General features: G+C 39.7%; 1 protein-coding gene across 7 annotated transcripts in view; it reads right to left on the bottom strand.

Moving 5' to 3' along the window:
* Nucleotides 1–17,168, bottom strand: part of LOC143863526 (uncharacterized) — a 53,947-nt gene that overhangs the window by 29,090 nt on the left and 7,689 nt on the right. For all 7 annotated transcript variants that reach the window (XM_077374213.1, XM_077374212.1, XM_077374216.1 and 4 more), the window contains exons 5-9: nt 13,716–13,904; nt 11,292–11,375; nt 9,483–9,542; nt 9,206–9,250; nt 1,030–1,229 (exon numbers count right to left, since the gene is read on the bottom strand). In XM_077374213.1, coding sequence (XP_077230328.1) covers nt 1,030–1,229; nt 9,206–9,250; nt 9,483–9,542; nt 11,292–11,375; nt 13,716–13,904 — 578 coding nt within the window. The remainder of the gene's footprint in view (nt 1–1,029; nt 1,230–9,205; nt 9,251–9,482; nt 9,543–11,291; nt 11,376–13,715; nt 13,905–17,168) is intronic.

The raw sequence follows: 17,168 nt of genomic DNA on the forward strand, positions 1-17,168 counted from the left end.
TAAATAATATATTAAAAATTTTAGTAGGTTCAGTAAATATATTGTTTTATTTTCATATAAAAATATAAAAAACTTACTAATAGGATAGAAACTTAAAACATGCAGTAATGGTAAGGTTGTGGTAGAAGTATTCAGAAAAAAAAAAAACAATTAAAAGAGACCTAGAAAAGTCTATGTGAATCCTAAAGTCTTGGAATCTGAGACATGTCCAACATGTATTCTTCACCCATTTAGAAGAATCCATGTAACAAAGAACCCATCATTACGAAAGAGGAATAGGTACATAATAGGGAACAGAAAAAGGAACCCCATGGGTTTCCCTCACACAACTAAGAGAGAAACCTCTAGTGCTTGCTCAGCACAAGTAATTCAAGGAACAAAGATAAAAGAAAAAGAGAAGGTGAATCTAGGATTTCAAGGAGAAAAGAAAAATCAAACCAAGACAAGAATGAATCATGACATATAAAAAGGAAAGAAAAGAAACATTGGAGAAGACCACTCAAATTGTGGGAAGGAGACAAGGAAGGGAGAAAGAGAGAATAGAGTTTCTGAAGGTTGAACCGGTGTGTTTCTGAGAGTTTCTGAGGGTAGGAGACAAGGAATGGAAGAAAGAAAGAATAGAGTTTCTGTGGGTTGAACCGCAATCCCAACGAACCACGTGTGTGTATACATACATACATATATTATAGGATTTCCATTGGAGCCATCTATGATGGATCCCATCTTACTGATGTAAAAGAAATAAAAAGATTTACAATAAAGACATAATGTAAATACCACCTAACTATCTACTTCTTAACAAATATGTCAGATACCCATGCAGTTTTGCAGTATACCTCAGGTTTTACCAGAACATTATTGCTTCATTTATTTTCTCTAAGCCACACCTTCATAACAGTTCATCCTAGGAATTGATATTTTTTATTAATAATCCTATATTTCGTATCATCAGAAACTTGAAGCACTTTTACAAAGAACCTCAAAAAATTAGAACAAGAAAGCAAATAAAATAATTTAAATAGCAAGTACCTTTTCAGTATACCAAAATGCAAATCAAAGAAGGGAAGCCTTGAAAGAATGCAATAACACCGGGGCGTGGTTATGATAAGACGACTCAAAGACGAGCAGGAAGGCTCTTCCTCCGAAATCATTGAAATCAATCCTGATGGTTTTTGTACAATTTCTTCAACTAACATACAGCATCCATACAATGTTGAATCATCAGCCACCTGAGATAGACACAGAACCTTTCTTAAGAACCCTATGTAGGAATACCACAAAGCGAAAGAAATATTGGGCCCATTGACAGATAACCAAGATTTGTACACTGAACATGAGATGGCAGTTAAATAAGAATATATAATATAAACAAAACCAAGAAAAAGAAAAAGAAAAAGATATAACAAAAAACCTTTTCTTCTCATGAAATTTTGTATTTTTTCTTTTGCATGTTGAATTACTTAGCCATTAGTATTAATAACTATGTTAACACTAGCATCTGTTTTCTTTTTTTCTTGTTGTTGTCTTGATTGTAGTCGTGTTGTTGTCTTGTTGTTGTCTTAGTGTTATCTTGTTGTCGTCTTGTTGTTGTCTTCTTGTTGTTTCCACGTCATCTAATTTTGTCTTCTTTGTTGGTAGTTCATTGGTTAGTTGGTTTCCTTTCATGTTCTTCGTTGGTTCTGTCCACGCTTGGTGTTTCTTCGTGTGATTCCTTTTATGTTGTTCACCCTCTTTGTTTGTGATTTGTTGGTCGGTTGGTGGCTTCTTTGCGCATTGATGTGTGGGTTGATTGGTGATTTGTGAGTGGCTGGTCGGTGTTTGGTTGGTTGTTGGTTTGTGATCATCATTGGTCGGATTGGTTATGGTTGTGGTTGTTTTGTAGGTTGGGTTGATTGTGGTTGTGATCCTCGTTGCTGTGGTTGGTTGTTGGTTGGTCGATTGATTAGGTTGTTGGTTGGTTGGTTGTTTGGTTGGGTTGTTGGTTGGTTGGTTGGTTGGATTGTTTGTTGGTTGGTTGTAGTTGGTTCTTGGTTGGTTCCTTCTGCTTGATGTGAGTGTAGTTTCTTGGTGTAGTTTTACACCTTTATTGTTGTTGTAGTGGTTTGCATTACAATACACCTTGTTGGTGCTTCTACACATGTGTGTAGTTGCCTTGTGTAGTTTTACGCATTCGTTGTCGTTGCAGTGGTTTGCGTTGCAATCCACTTTGTTGGTGGCTATATGCTCAGTCGTTTGCGTTGCATTCGGCCTTGTTGTCAGTGGCTATATGCCCGGTTGTTAGCGTTGCTTTCGGCCTTGTTGTTATCGGTGGTTATATGTCCGGTCGTTAGCATTGCTTTCGACCTTGCTGTTGTTGGTGGCTATATGCTTGGTCATTTGCGATGCATTTGACCTTAATGGCGGTGGCTATATGCACAGCCGTTAGCATTTCTTTCGACCTTGTTGTTTCTCCTGGCGACGTGCTCTGTGACCGTCGTTGGTTGGTTATTGGTGTGGGCTGATTTTCTATCGCCCTTTTGTTGGTTGGTTGTTGGTTCCTCTCACTTTCTGCTAATTGGACTTCCTCTTCTACTGGCGATGTGCCGTTCACCTTATCTCTACTCTTGCTTCGTCGTTGTTCGCTATGCGTGCCTTTGGTGTGCATATTTTGTTCGTGGTTTGTTGCTATTTCTCTGTTGTGGCGCTAATGTTCGATCGTTGATTTCTCTGTTAGCCATTGCTCATTGGTATGCGGATTACTTCGACATTACTCTGCTTCAGAGGGAGACCCTGTTGTGATCGCTCTCGCCATAGTATTGATTCAGGGGGAGTTGTTCATTTTTATGGCCGTTGATCTCAATGTTGTGTTCACTGTGGTCGTTACTACTTTTTGTTATGCTTTTCATTATGCATTCACCACACCAGCTTGAGGGGGAGTGTTGTACCAAGCTGGCAGTGTGTATTGGATGATTATATATTTTTGTTGTATGGGTTTTATAGTTGTATGGTTATTGTGGTTTTCTTTGTACAAAGCTGGAGTTCCATAGTATATACACTCCAGCTTGATGGGGAGTGTTGACGAGTATGTAAGGGTTTTTTTTTTTTTTTGAATGGTAGTATGTAAAGGTAGTTTAGTCATTACTTGTAATATGAGGGGTATTGTAGTCTTTGTACGAGGTTTCCCTACTTTGAGCCTATATATGCATCATTTATATGGGAGGACTCCTTAGTGGAGAATCTCACCATCTTCTCCATCACTCTTCTCCTCCCTCTCTTCTCTTATCTCATTCTAACAGCATCAAGTTTTTCAGTGATTGTGGAGCTTGTGGAGCTGGCCAACAATTTAGAAGGATGGCCCATTTTATTGTTACTCTCATCTTTGTGTAGGTAAAAACAAAGGGATTTGTGATTTTTTGGACATTTCCATACTTGTAGATAACTCATCGCAAGGCTCAGAATCAATGAACCATGCTTTATGATAATGAACTTGAAAACGGACCTGGAGAGAAGCAATCCATCTAAATGTGCCTTACAAAAGTTCAGTGGAACTCAAAACACTCGCTAGCCACACTCTCAAAAAAAAAATCCTAATAGGACAATTAAGCGGGCTTCAACTTCAAGTTTGAAGATCTCATTAAACAAGTTCCAACTATGTGCAGTCCTAGGATATAACTTGGTTTCATGCTATGGTATTCCCTAAGTACGATGCACTTGATGAATAGTCCAAATCATATTAGCATCGTGCAATTGGCCCAATCGTATGGTGTCGCATAAGTGTGTAATCATGGTTTTAAATTCCACCGAAACTGACATGAAAAGACCAAAATGTTTCAATAAAAAGTGTAAGAAGAATAAGAGAGGAGAAAAGTTAGTGAGTTAGGGAATACTCCCCCTCAATTATGTATAAGGGGAGAAAAGTACAATGACAACTATGCCCTTAGGCAAATACACTATATCCAACACTCCCCCTCAAGCTGGAATGTAGATATTATACATTCCCAGCTTGCTACAAATATCATTTAACTTCGACTTAGGCAAGGATTTCGTAAAAATATCTGCTAACTGGTCCACAGAACGAGTGAAGGAAACATGTATCTCGCCCCTATGGATTCTCTGGCAAATAAAATGGCAATCAACCTCTATATGCTTGGTTCTCTCATGAAAGACAGGACTGGTAGCTATGTGAATCGCAGCCTTATCACAATAAAGCTGAGCTGGATAGGATGAAGAAAAACCAATCTCTGACATGAGGGAACGTAACTAATTAAGCTCCCCACTCGTATGGGACATAGCTCGGTAGTCTGCCTTAGCGTTGGACTTCGAAACTATCTCTTGTTTCTTACTTTTCCACGACACTAGATTGCCACCAACAAAACTGCAGTAACCCGTGGTAGATCTCCTATCTGCTGGAGATCCTGCCTGTTAAAGTATAAAAGATAAATAACGCCTTTCTCCACAAGCTTAAGCTATTGGAGAAGTTGGTAAGTTAACATGGTATCAGAGCCAAAGGTCTCGAGTTCAAACCTCCCGGATAGCAAAAATCCACATGTGATGGTCAGCCCAAAGTGGGACCACATGTGCCACGTGTTTGCCAAGTGGGCCACACGTGCGGGGGAGTGTTAAAGTATAAAAGATAAATAACGCTTTTCTCCACAAGCTTAAGCTATTGGAGAAGTTGGTAAGTTAACACTGCCCAATCTGCATCACAAAATCCTTCGGCATGCCCATGTTTCTTGAATAGCAAGCCTTTTCCTAGTGCCCCTTTCAAATAGCGGAGAATCTGAATCACTGCTGCCCAGTGGGAGGTACGTGGAGCACTCATAAACTGGCTACCTACCCCAACTACATAGGAGATATCTGGGCGAGTAACAGTGAGATAAATAAGGTTCCCAACCAGACGACGGTACCTGCCAAGCTCATCCATCAAGTCTCCCTCTTCTGAAAGCAACTTAGTGTTTGTATCCATGGGAACATCAACAAGCTTCGTCCCCACAAATCCAGTCTCCTCTAACAGATCTAGCACATATTTAAGCTGAGAAAAGGAGAAACTGCTGCCAGAATAGGCTACCTCAATCTCTAGAAAATATCGTAGGCGACCAAGTTCCTAAGTGGAGAATTCTACCTGCAGGAAGGTCTTCAATCTATGTATGCCAACTGTATCACTGCCTCTAATAATAATGTCATCCACATCAGAATGACAACTAAAAACAGAATGATCAACTAAAAACAGAATGATCAACTAAAAACAGAACATGTCCAGCATCAGAATGACAACTAAAAACAGAATGATCAACGGCACATTGCCTTATGCAAATCGCATGACAGCATCACTGAATCACCCAAACCATGCTCTAGTAGACTGTTTGAGCCCATACAAAGACTTTCGCAGTCTGCAAGCTAAGGAGGACATCTCCCCCTAAGCAATATATCCGAGAGGTTGCTCCATGTAAGCCTCCTCAGTCAAGTCACCATGAAGGAAGGCATTCTTTACATCAAGCTAATAGAAGGGCCAACCACGATTGACAGCAAGAGAGAAAGATCTTGACAGAAAGAATTTTGGCAACGGGGGAGAAATTCTCCATGTAATCAACGGCAAGGCTTTGTGTGTAACCTTTGTCGACAAGATGCGCCTTAAGGCACTCAACGGTGTCTTCTGATAAATGCTTGATGGTAAAGACCCATCTGCAGCTAACAAGCTGGGCCCCAGAAGGAAGGGGAACTAAATCCCAAGTATGATTGGAGCGAAGAGTAGCCATCTGGGCGTCCATAGCGGCCCGCCAGCCCGAATGAGCAAGGGCATCGGGAACCGACCTAGGTAAAGAAACAGAAGACAGAAGAAACAAAACCACTAAACATAGGAGTGAGATGATCATAGGAAACGACAGAAGAAATGGGGTGAGCGGTCGTACGAGATCGGGTACGTGATGCAATCGGTGAATCCACTGACCCACCAGAAGGAGGTAAAAGAGATACCTGAGAGGAAGGAGGGATCGGCGGCTGTGAGGGCGCTAGCTTGGGCGGTTGTGGATGAACATCGCGTCGCTGATATGTCCGTGTAACGTGGAGAGGAGGAGGACAAGGAGGAGGGAAAGGAGACTCAACAGGAGCAGGAGCGACAGGAATAGGAGGAGAAGGATGAGGCAAGGAAGTAGACTCAACAGGAGCAAGAGCGACAGGAATAGGAGAAGGATGAGGCAAGGAAGGAGACTCAACAGGAGCAGGAATAACAGGAGAAAGGAGAGGAAAGGGAGGAGGAGGATCATGAAGAAGAGGGTCAATTGCAGCAGGAACCGAAAAGAAGGAAGCCGACTCAAAGAAGGTGACATCGGCCGAGGTGAATAACCTGCGCAGCCGAGGGCTATAGCATCGATAGCCCTTCTGGGTATGGGAGTGGCCCAGAAAGACACACCTTTCCACCCGAGGATCAAGCTTATCCGGGCCGGGAGAGAGGCTGTGGACAAAACAGACAAAACCAAAAACCCGGGGATAAGAGGGAAGGGATCACACTCAGGATGGAGAATCGAGAACAGAGAGGAGTCATCCAGCACAGAGGATGGAAAGCGATTGGCAAGGAAGCAGGCTGTAAGAACCGCATCAATCCAATTGGACTTAGGAACTTGCATCTGAAAGAAGAGAGAGCGGGTAATGTCAAGAAGATAACAGAGCTTCCTCTCAGCTACATCATTTTGATGGGAGGTGTAGGCACAGGAGGACTAATGAATGATGTCGTGGGAGGAGAAAAAGGTGTTAAACTCAGTCGAAAAGTACTCACGTGCGTTATCACTGCGTAAACATTTAAGGATGCAGTTATATTGAGTAGTGATTTCAACATGAAAGGTGCGAAATGCATGAAAAACTTGAGAGCGGTCTTTTAATAAATATAACCAAGTCACACGAGAGTAATCATTCACAAATATGATAATATCTGTATCCAAAAAGAGACAGTCCTCGAGGGACCCCACACATCAGAATGTACTAAAGCAAAAGGACACGAGACTCGACTAAGGACCCTAGAGGGAAAAGACACACGATGGTGTTTCCCGAGTTGACAAGATTCGCAATCAAAAGTCTGAAGAGGAGATGACAAAACAGGTGTCTGCCGAAGCTTTTGGATAGGGGGTGGCCAAGATGACAATGCCACAAGTACGAGTCAACGGAGCTGTGCAAAGCAACACGGGGCGAAGCACCATCGAGGTGATAGAGTCCATCCACCTCACGGCCCGAGCCAATCGTCCTCTCAGACGTGAGATCCTAAAAAACACAGTAGGAAGGAAAGAATTAGACAGAGTAGTTTAAGATTCTTAGCAATTTGACTAACAGAAATTAGGTTGAAAGGAGACTTAGGGACACAAAGGAGAAAAGATAAGGTAAAACAATAGTGTGGAGACAGAGTACCAATACCAGAAATGGGTGTAAAGGTCCCATCAGCTAAAGTGACAGAGTGAGAAGCAGAAGGAAATGGGCAAAAAGAACTAAGGGAAGATGCATTACCAGTCAGATGGTTCGAGGCCTCTGAATCAATAATCCAGGAGCTAGAGCGAGTAAGGAGAGAGGCCGGTAAACTACTTGGCTGAGCAAAACCTGCAGTAGGGGGCGGTTGCTGAGATGGAGATGCTGCAACTCGTCATAATCCGCCCTGAAAATAGTAAAAGTATCACTCGGAGGGGCGGAAGGAGCACTGCCAAGAATGGACGGTGCTGGCGGGGCATCAAGAGGATCAGCAGCAGTAAGGTGGGCCGTGCGAGAGGGACGGAGCTCCGAGTGAAGAGTATAGCAAATATCAACATGATGGCCCTCGCGCCAACAATGAGTACAATAGGAACGGACATGGCCACCAGCACCGCGACCACCACTAGGGGAGGAGTCGAGAGGGGGGCTCGAGAAGGGGCGGGGGGTTCTGGTTGGGGGGGAAGGGGGGGGCAGAACAGAGGAAGGGGCGGGCGTTTCTGGGTGGGAGGGAGAAGGGGTGGGGGCTCTGAAGAAGAGGGAGAAGGGGCAGGGACCTCTGGTTCATGCGAGGGAAGGAGGGGAGGTTGGTGGTGGTGGTGGTGGTGGTGGTGGTGGAGGGGGTTAGGGTTAGGTTAGGAAAGAAGATGATAGTGGTGGTTTAGGTTGAGATTAGGGTTAGGGTTTTAGATGGTGACGAAAAGAAGATGAGGGAAAGCAATGGTGGTACCTAGGGAGCCAAACCCTAGGGCTCTGATACTATGTAAGAAGAATTAGAGAGGAGAAAAGTTGGTGAGTTAGGGAAGACTCCCCTCACTTACGTATTTATAAAAAGGGAAGAAAACCACAATGACAACTATGCCCTTAGGCAAATACACTATATCCAACAAAAAACAAGAGGCTAGGGTCTACCATTCTTGATTTATGAGGTGACTATTGAGGATGAAAGGTTTAACATTGTTCTCCAAGCACATGAAGATCACATAAGAGTTATGGCTTGGAAGGTATTTCGGAAACATTGCTGCAGTTGTCATTATTTAGTTTGAGGTACAGGTGTAATTGCATAGTTGTCACCTTCACTGTTACTACGCTGAATTGTGCGGCTTGCCATGTTATCTTTGTCTATTTTCACCAACCTATTCAAAAACTATACTGATTAAAGAAAAATTCAATCATGTTGCTTCTTTGAGTTTTTTGCTGCAGCTTAAAGCAAGTTGCCGACAAATCAATTTGGAATTTATTTGAAAAGCTCTATAAATTATAGCCCAAAGTCCAAAGACATAATCCCATAATTTTACCAAATATCCACCACTATTTCTTCAAAAAAAATCCAGAACTATCTTCTTGTATACATTAAGAATTTTTTATTTTTATTTTTTGAAATTTCTTTGTGAAGAATCATGACAGACCAGCTTATCACCAGATCGCTATATGGACAAGGACTTCTACAAACAATAAAAGTGACAAAAAATAATTTCAGAAAATTAAAATAGCAAAATGATCCGCCCTTATGAAGTATGCAGAACCATTCATATGCAAATGATGAAGCATTGGGTATCATTGTTACATTATCCTGGAATGACATTCCATTCAAAGAGTAATTCAAATATCAATACATAAGATCAAGTGCACATAATTGTGTGTAATTAAACTGCCTGTTTAGGAAAAAACCCACAGAAAGAATAACCACAGGAAAAAAAACAGAAAGAATAACCACAGAAAAAATATCATAGCGATTAGCAAGAATAACCACAGAATAAAATGATAACATACAAATCACCTGTAAACGAAAGACAAATGATAGATCACTTTGTTTAAGATGATCCTGTAACAAAAGCCACACATAAATTGCTGTAAGCATTTAAAAGCAATGTAACAGAAAAAATTCATTAACTAAGAGGAAAAACCATAATCTCAAGATGGTGAAACTTTTGGACTGAGAGAAGCAAATTCATTACATTGGCAAGAAAGAATACTGTCGCAAAACCAACACGTTTCGGCATATTAATACAGGATATATTACAAGACAACAGTATCAGTTCTGAAAACAATTATACCTGCCCAAGAAGTATTTCATTGAACTCACTCATTGAAGGAGTTCTTTCCACAGCATGAACCTGGCAGTGAATTTAAAACAGTTAGAAGATCATGCATAAGCAGATACACCTCTCACAGGTAAAGTGATAACAAGCTATAGGAGAAAACAAACAAATATACAGTGCCCACTCAACTGCATAACCATGCAAGATTATAGATGTATGATGTTATGTCAAAAGAGAAAATCTGCATCAGTCAGATTACACTAGGAGAAATCAACAAAAACATAATCAAGGAGACAGAGAAGCTAGTAGAAATGACAGACCAAATCTTTTTCTAGACCTATGATTCTTCAAGGAGAACATATAACGTTATTAGTTAGTTAACTGAATACTGTATTTATATTGTTGCAAATTATGACAGTAATCAGTAATTCTATATGTATGTACGTGCATGGGCATGTCAGCATTTCCAGATTTTTAGGGGTTGCCATGTCAGACGCCTCGTATCATTGTCAAAACTCGACACATGAATCCGTGTCCACAAATCATGATTATATATGCTCTCTGTTTTCGTCACGTCCTTTCTAAATTTCGGGGGTTGTCGTGTCCAGCACTTCCGTGTCCGTATCAACATTCGACACTCGTGTCTGTGTCCACAAATCATAGGTTAGATATAGATCACCTTCAGCATCAAAGGGAACTATCATGTGGATATGTCCCATGACAACTAAAATCAAATCCATAAAATAAAATCCATAAAACCTCCCATCATCTTATCCATAGAGATCCAATCACACACAAGGTTTTTGAACGAGGAACAGAATGTTTTGTTGAAGCTAATAAAGTCGTTGGAAAGGAGATCGTCACTACATATTCATGAAATTTGAAAATCAACTTGTAGATTTCTTTGCTAAGACTCTGAAAATCAACTTGTAATCAGTAATTCTATATGTATGTACGTGCATGGGCATGTCAGCATTTCCAGATTTTTAGGGGTTGCCATGTCAGACGCCTCGTATCAGTGTCAAAACTCGACACATGAATCCATGTCCACAAATCATGATTATATATGCTCTCTGTTTTCGTCACGTCCTTTCTAAATTTCGGGCGTTGTCGTGTCCGGCACTTCCGTGTCCGTATCAACATTCAACACTCGTGTCTGTGTCCACAAATCATAGGTTAGATATAAATCACCTTCAGCATCAAAGGGAACTATCATGTGGATATGTCCCTTGACAACTAAAATCGAATCCATAAAACCTCCCATCATCTTATCCATAGAGATCCAATCACACACAAGGTTTTTGAACGAGGAACAGAATGTTGGGATGAAGCTAATAAAGTAGTTAAAAAGGAGATCGTCACTACGTATTCATGAAATTTGAAAATCAACTTGTAGTTATCTTTGCTAACACTATGGAAATTATTTGCTTTGTTGTGGAGGGATTCATTCATATCTTTTTTTATTCCCCACCCCGCCCCCACCCTCTCTCTCTCTCTCTCTCTCTCTCTCTCTCTCTCTCTCTCTCTCTCTCTCTCTCTCCAAGATAATTTCATGCAATCATCCCATATATCAGAAAATTAATGCAATTTAGGATGATTACTGATTAAATCACTAACAGTCCTCTTTCGCAGAAGTACGAGTTTTCTAGGATTTGAAATAATAAGTTTAGCCATGCCACCCAATACTTCCCTTAGTCGCAGATTAGACATATCAAAAATTGAACCACCTAAGATTCAGAAGATTCGATATTATAAATGATAAAAAATACAACAAAGACAGGCAATAAAATTTATTTAGTACAGAAATCAAATTTTGGTACAAACCTCCAGGCCTCCTGGGAAGCAAAATGAAAGTAGATCTTTGTATTTGAGAGGTAGCTGCTTGTGCGGAGGATATACAAATAAAACCTGAATGTAGAAAATGGATGGTCATCTTCAAATGTCCAAATTTTCTCAAATATTAAAGAGTTAACCTGCACGTGAATAAGCGTAATATGTTGATCATGCACAGTTGTGCTTGACATAAGCACCGTAAACACAAATCTCATTAGAAAAAAGAAAGTATTAAAAGACTACCACTACAAAGAAAGTCATCAGCAGCACTGCCTAACATCATAGATACTATTTCACCACAATTTCCATAACATATATAAGGAGCAACATGTTTCCCCGCCGCCTTTTTTTTTGTTTGAAAGGTATGTTTGCTCACCGCATTATTCCAAAGAATAATACTTTTTTTTTTTGGAATGATTTATTCCAAAGAATAGTACTAGCAGAAAAAAATAAAACTGGAACCACCCATTTAATTATCCAAACTGATCATCTATTGTGTTCCACAAGGATGGACAATGCCCAACATATCCTACTTCAAATTATCATACCCTCCATTGGTGGACTGCAAGTGAACAATTAGAGAGATAGAGAAAGAGAGACCAATGGCTCAAATTCAGCAGGAAAATATCCACTGATCAGAGGGTTGGGGTCACCAAAAGGGTGAAATTTTTTAGCCATATACAACCCAAAGTGGGATCAATAGATGAAAGATTAATCCCCACCTATACTTCTGCCTGCTCATACAAAAATGTCATCGTGCTGAGCACCATATGATACCACAAAATATATACATGTCTTGAAAGATTCCATGCATAACCTTTTCTATGATCTGTTCTTAATTAAAAAATGCTAAGAAAACATGACTAGGTACATGTCCTTTAATGCATATCAACCAAAAGAATTGAATACAGGGGTAAAGCATATCATAAGGGAAGAACACAAATCGTACTCATAAAACAAGAAGGCATACCAGTCTTCTTATTTTCTACCTATGATATCCTTGCATAGCGTAGGTGAAGAAAACTGATAGCCTCAGAATAAACCATCAGAAGAATACTCATTTTGCAGAACTGCTATAAAAACAACAGATTTTCTACTAGCCTTTTAATATTAAAGTCATGAAAGCGGTTAAAGGAAACAGGTAACTGAAAATAACTAGTATTTTTTTTATTTTTTTTTTGTGGGGGAGAGAGAGAGAGAGAGAGAGAGAGAGAGAGGGCACATCTAGGAAAAGGCTCGGATAGGTCTATGTGTGAGTATAGGCCATTGTATGACCTATGGGTGACGTTTAAACCGGGGAGGGGAGAGGGGACACGGTTTTTGTGTAGATCTTTGGATAGGAAAGTCCTTGTTATGTCAGGCATTTTCGAGCCTTTACCTTTTAGTAACCAATAGGGAGGCTAGGGTGTGTGACTACATGGATAGGGGAGGGGATGTGATAGTGGTTTGGTCTCTTAAGCTTAGACGTAACCTCAAAGCAAGTGAGATAGCCAACCTTTCTACCATCCTAACCCGTCTTTATTCTTGTTATTGTTCCCTTGACAAATTTAACTGTAAAGTATGGATTCCTGACCCTAATGTATCCTTCTCGGTTCACTCTCTCGTTTTCAGGTTGGCATCATTGACTACAGAAGCATCTCATTGTGCAAGGGTGTGAAAGTCACCGGCAGCTCCCAGAGTGGTGGCTTTTGCATGGACAGCGGTAAAGAGGAAAATCAATACTTGTGATCGCCTAATAAGAAGGAATGTTCAATTGGCCTCTTGGTGTATATCATGTAAGAAGAATGAGAAATATTTGTAACACCTTCTTGCTCATTGCACTTTCTCTCATCAGTTGTGGACGAATATTATAAAAAGCTTTGGATTATCTTGGTCACTTCAAAGATCCATCAAAAAGTGTTGGAATGGAGTGGCGGACCTTTTGGTGAAGTGGGTCAATCCCTTTGGCGATTGGTGTACAATATGCAATAATTAGCACATTTGGACGGAGCAGAACAACCACATCTTTCAAGGATCCTCGAGAGGATGGGACACAACATTGCTTGACATCAAATCCGATCTTATACCGAGGAGCAAAACCGATAAGGAGACACCCTCTTATAGTGTTGGAGAAATCTTAAGGAATCGGAGGGCGATTATCTTCGAAAGTGGGGCTTCCTATTAGCATCTGTTTGCTTGATATTGTCCATGATTTAAATCATCACCAATGCAGATACTGCATGTAATTTTTCCATTAGTGACTAATATGCAAGGCCTGCAAGTATTGCAGCCATTAGAGTACATCTCTGTAAGTTCAGTGTGGGACATCTTGTCCCCTCCTATGAACTTGGGTTTTTCCTTAATAAAGTTACCTTTCAAAAAAATAACTAGCATGCATTTTGCTGATCTAGAAAAAGATAATAAATGACTCAGCACCTGAGGTTCAAGATTAGGTTCTTTGTGGGATTGACGACGGAAACTCAGTGTTGTTCGTAATTTCTTTGGACCTTCTAAGTTTTTCTCTAATATCCGCTTTTGAAGTGCTTGAATGTCAGAGTTAGGATGAAGTCCAACAACTACCATGCTCTCAAAAATCCTGGAGGGCTCTTTCACTGACCTTTGGTCCTGCACAATTTGAACTTGTATAGTTAATGCATTAACAATGAACTGCATCTGGCTTAAATTTGAATTGCCAACTATTTATAAAATAAAAAACAGGCAGGTAACTAATTGGGTATTAACTGAGAATATGTAATGGAGGAGGATATCAGAAAACTTAAAAACAGAAAACGGAAAAACAAAGATAAAAGATCATCACCTCATGTGGGACATATAAAATGCTTTTTACAAATAGTTAGTAAAAACTTTCTACACCAATAAGATCTCCACCTGATACAGAAATGTTAATGTGTGAACACCAACTTTAATAAGGATGTCATTTTTCTTACACCCAACAGCGACCTATTATAAGCTTAAAAAAGGTCTTCAAGCAATGTTTTTGATAAATTGTCATCATAACCTGAACCAATCCTCAACCTAGTTTATTAGGTACTAAAATCACCGCCATAGTTCAGAAAAAGATTAACAATAGAGTAACCAAGTTACATTCCCTGTTGCTTCTTTGTCTTCTTCCCGATAGCAATCTTCTTACAAAGTAATCTCTAGAAATTACTTACAGCTTCGTCTCTTCTAAAGTGCTAACTCAAACATACTTATATCCAACCATCCTCTGTAACCAGTCTACAAGAAACCCTTAAATTCATACTCACTATCCTCAAAAAAAAAAAAAAAGGATTTTGGATACTAAATACATTCTGGGATTAAGAAATAAAACAAGCTGAATGAGGGAGGTAGTGGAGTTGTATTTCCCATCCTCAAAGATCTCCAATATCGGCTTATATTGTCTTTGTTTTTATTAAATGAAATAAATGCATTGTCCTCAACCAGACAATCAACTCACAAATGTAACCATATCCTTAAAAAAACAAAGGATTTTGGGGGATACTAAATACATTCGGGGATTAAGAAATAAAACAAGTTGAATGTGGGGGCTAGTGGAGTTGTATTTCCATCCTCAAAGATCTCCAATATCGGCTTATATTGTCTTTGTTTTTTATTAAAAGAAATAAATGTGTAGTCCTCAACCAGACCATCAACTCACGAATATAACCATTGAAATCCTCTTATCACTACTAAACATTGTCAAGACCTGAAAGAGTGGTCAGATGGCACTACGTGCATAGCTCTCCAAAAAGGTAGTGCTAATAGTACAGTTGACTACCTCCCCAATGGCTTTCTCACCCATTTGTTGTTGTTCTAACCCTCCATTATTATTCTTGTATAAGCCACAAGAGTGAAGTTCCTCATGATATAGTTAGAAGGCTCATATCCTAGACCGAATTACCCAATGTCACCTAATATTGCCTCAAACATCTTCAAACTAACTCCATTAAAAGAAAATTAAATTAGTGACATCAATGGACGGCATAAGAATCAATTCACTTCCTATGCTCCTTATAGCAATTTTCAATAGTTGCCTACCAATTTCATCGTCCTTGTCAAGCCTAGTAATTCACCAAGATTCTTCCTGCAAAAGGAATTCACAGGTCTTTTCCTTACATTTTCCCCCTTATCCAAGTGAAATTGTCAACTTTAGGGCATAAATCTCACCCTTGTACCCCTAGGCAAGAGCCACTAGGCAGTAGGCAGTAGGCAGTTGATGAGCCCTTAGGCAGCAGTGAATGGCCTCAAGCCCACACCCTCCTTGTGGCAATCGCACGTAAGCACATAGATGGCCACCTCTGATTACCATAAAGAAAAACATCCTAGAATTCATCGCATGACATAGGACCATCATAGGGCCCATATTCTAATTTTTAAATGTCCTATAGGTGTCTTTTAATTCCCTTAAGTTATAGGATGAGTAGTATTGTTGGACTATAAGCCTTTTGTGTGCCTTATTCCTCTCTATAAAAGGTTTATTGAATGCCTACTTTATATAAGCTAATTAAAGAAGTTCTCTTTTCAATTGACTTTAATGCCTTTCTTCATTAACAATGTTTAAGAGTAGCCTTTATTATAATATTTAATATTTATATTCTTCAAACAAAAGAAGAAGAATGGCCCTGACGTTCCAATAAAGTTGATGGCATTGCATTTTGTTTTAGCCAATATAGAAGTGGATTATTAGATTTCATCAAATACCTCATCTAAGTTGCTCTTTCTTTCTCCTCCTAATAATTTTACCTTGGGAACTTTTGTTCCCTCTTTATGGTTATTTGTAAATATTTCCACCTTTCGGTATTTTTAATAAGGGGAAAAACTAAAGATGTTTAAGGATAGACTTCTTAAAGAAGGACCTTGGAGTCTTGATGAGGGGACTAATATTATGTGGAATGGGATGTCTAGTTATATCAGGAAAGTGGCTAGAGAGGTACTTGGAGAATCTAGAGGAAGTGGGCTGCCATCTAAAGACACGTGGTGGTGGAATGAGGAGATCAGGGCGATTAGGTCTAAAAGAAAGTGTTATAAATGTTTGCATAAGTGTAGAAATGAGGAGAACATTGAGAAGTATAAATTGCCTAGAAAAGAAGCTCAGAAGGCAGTAAGAGAAGCTCTGCAAGGCATATGAGGATTTGTACCACAGGGTAGGGACGAACGAGGGTGAAAAAGATGTCTACTAGCTTGCTATGATGAGAGAAAGGTAGAGAAGGGACTTGAATCATATAATGCATCAAAGAAGAGAATCAAAGATTGTTAGTAAAAAAATCGAGGTTAAAGAGAGGTGGAGAAGTTACTTCGATAAGTTATTTAATGGAGAACCTGTAGCGAGTTTGGGAGAACTTGATAACGCTATTGATGATACAAACCAAAGGTTTGTTCGTAGAATCCGAACATCAGAGGTAAGAGTAGCTATGAAAAATATGAAATTAGGTAAGGCTAGGGGGCTTGACGATATTCCTATTGATACTTGGAGAGTGATGTGGGTTTGGTTTGGTTAACTAGATTATTTAACAATATTTTGAAGACTAAGTTGCCTGATGAGTGGAGGAAGAGTACATTAGTACCGATTTATAAGAATAAAGGGGATATTCAGAGTTGCACCTAATGAGCCACACCATGAAACTTTGGGAGAAGATAATTGAGCATAGACTAAGAAAAAAGACTAAGGTAGCAAAGAATCAGTTTGGCTTCATGCCTGGACGATCGACTATGGAAGCTATCTTCTTGATTGGGCGGTTAATGGAGAGATTTAAAGAAAATGAAAAGGACCTTCATATGGTTTTTATTGATTTGGAGAAAGCGTATGATAGGGTTCCCAGGATTGTTTTGTGATGGGTTCTTGAAAGGAAAAAAGTGCCAACTAAATATGTTGATGTGATTAAGGAT

Source organism: Tasmannia lanceolata, unplaced genomic scaffold (assembly GCF_043159265.1).
Source record: "Tasmannia lanceolata isolate RefF3 unplaced genomic scaffold, GAP_Taslan_0.1 ptg000044l, whole genome shotgun sequence".
In the NCBI taxonomy this organism is placed as follows: Eukaryota; Viridiplantae; Streptophyta; class Magnoliopsida; order Canellales; family Winteraceae; genus Tasmannia; species Tasmannia lanceolata.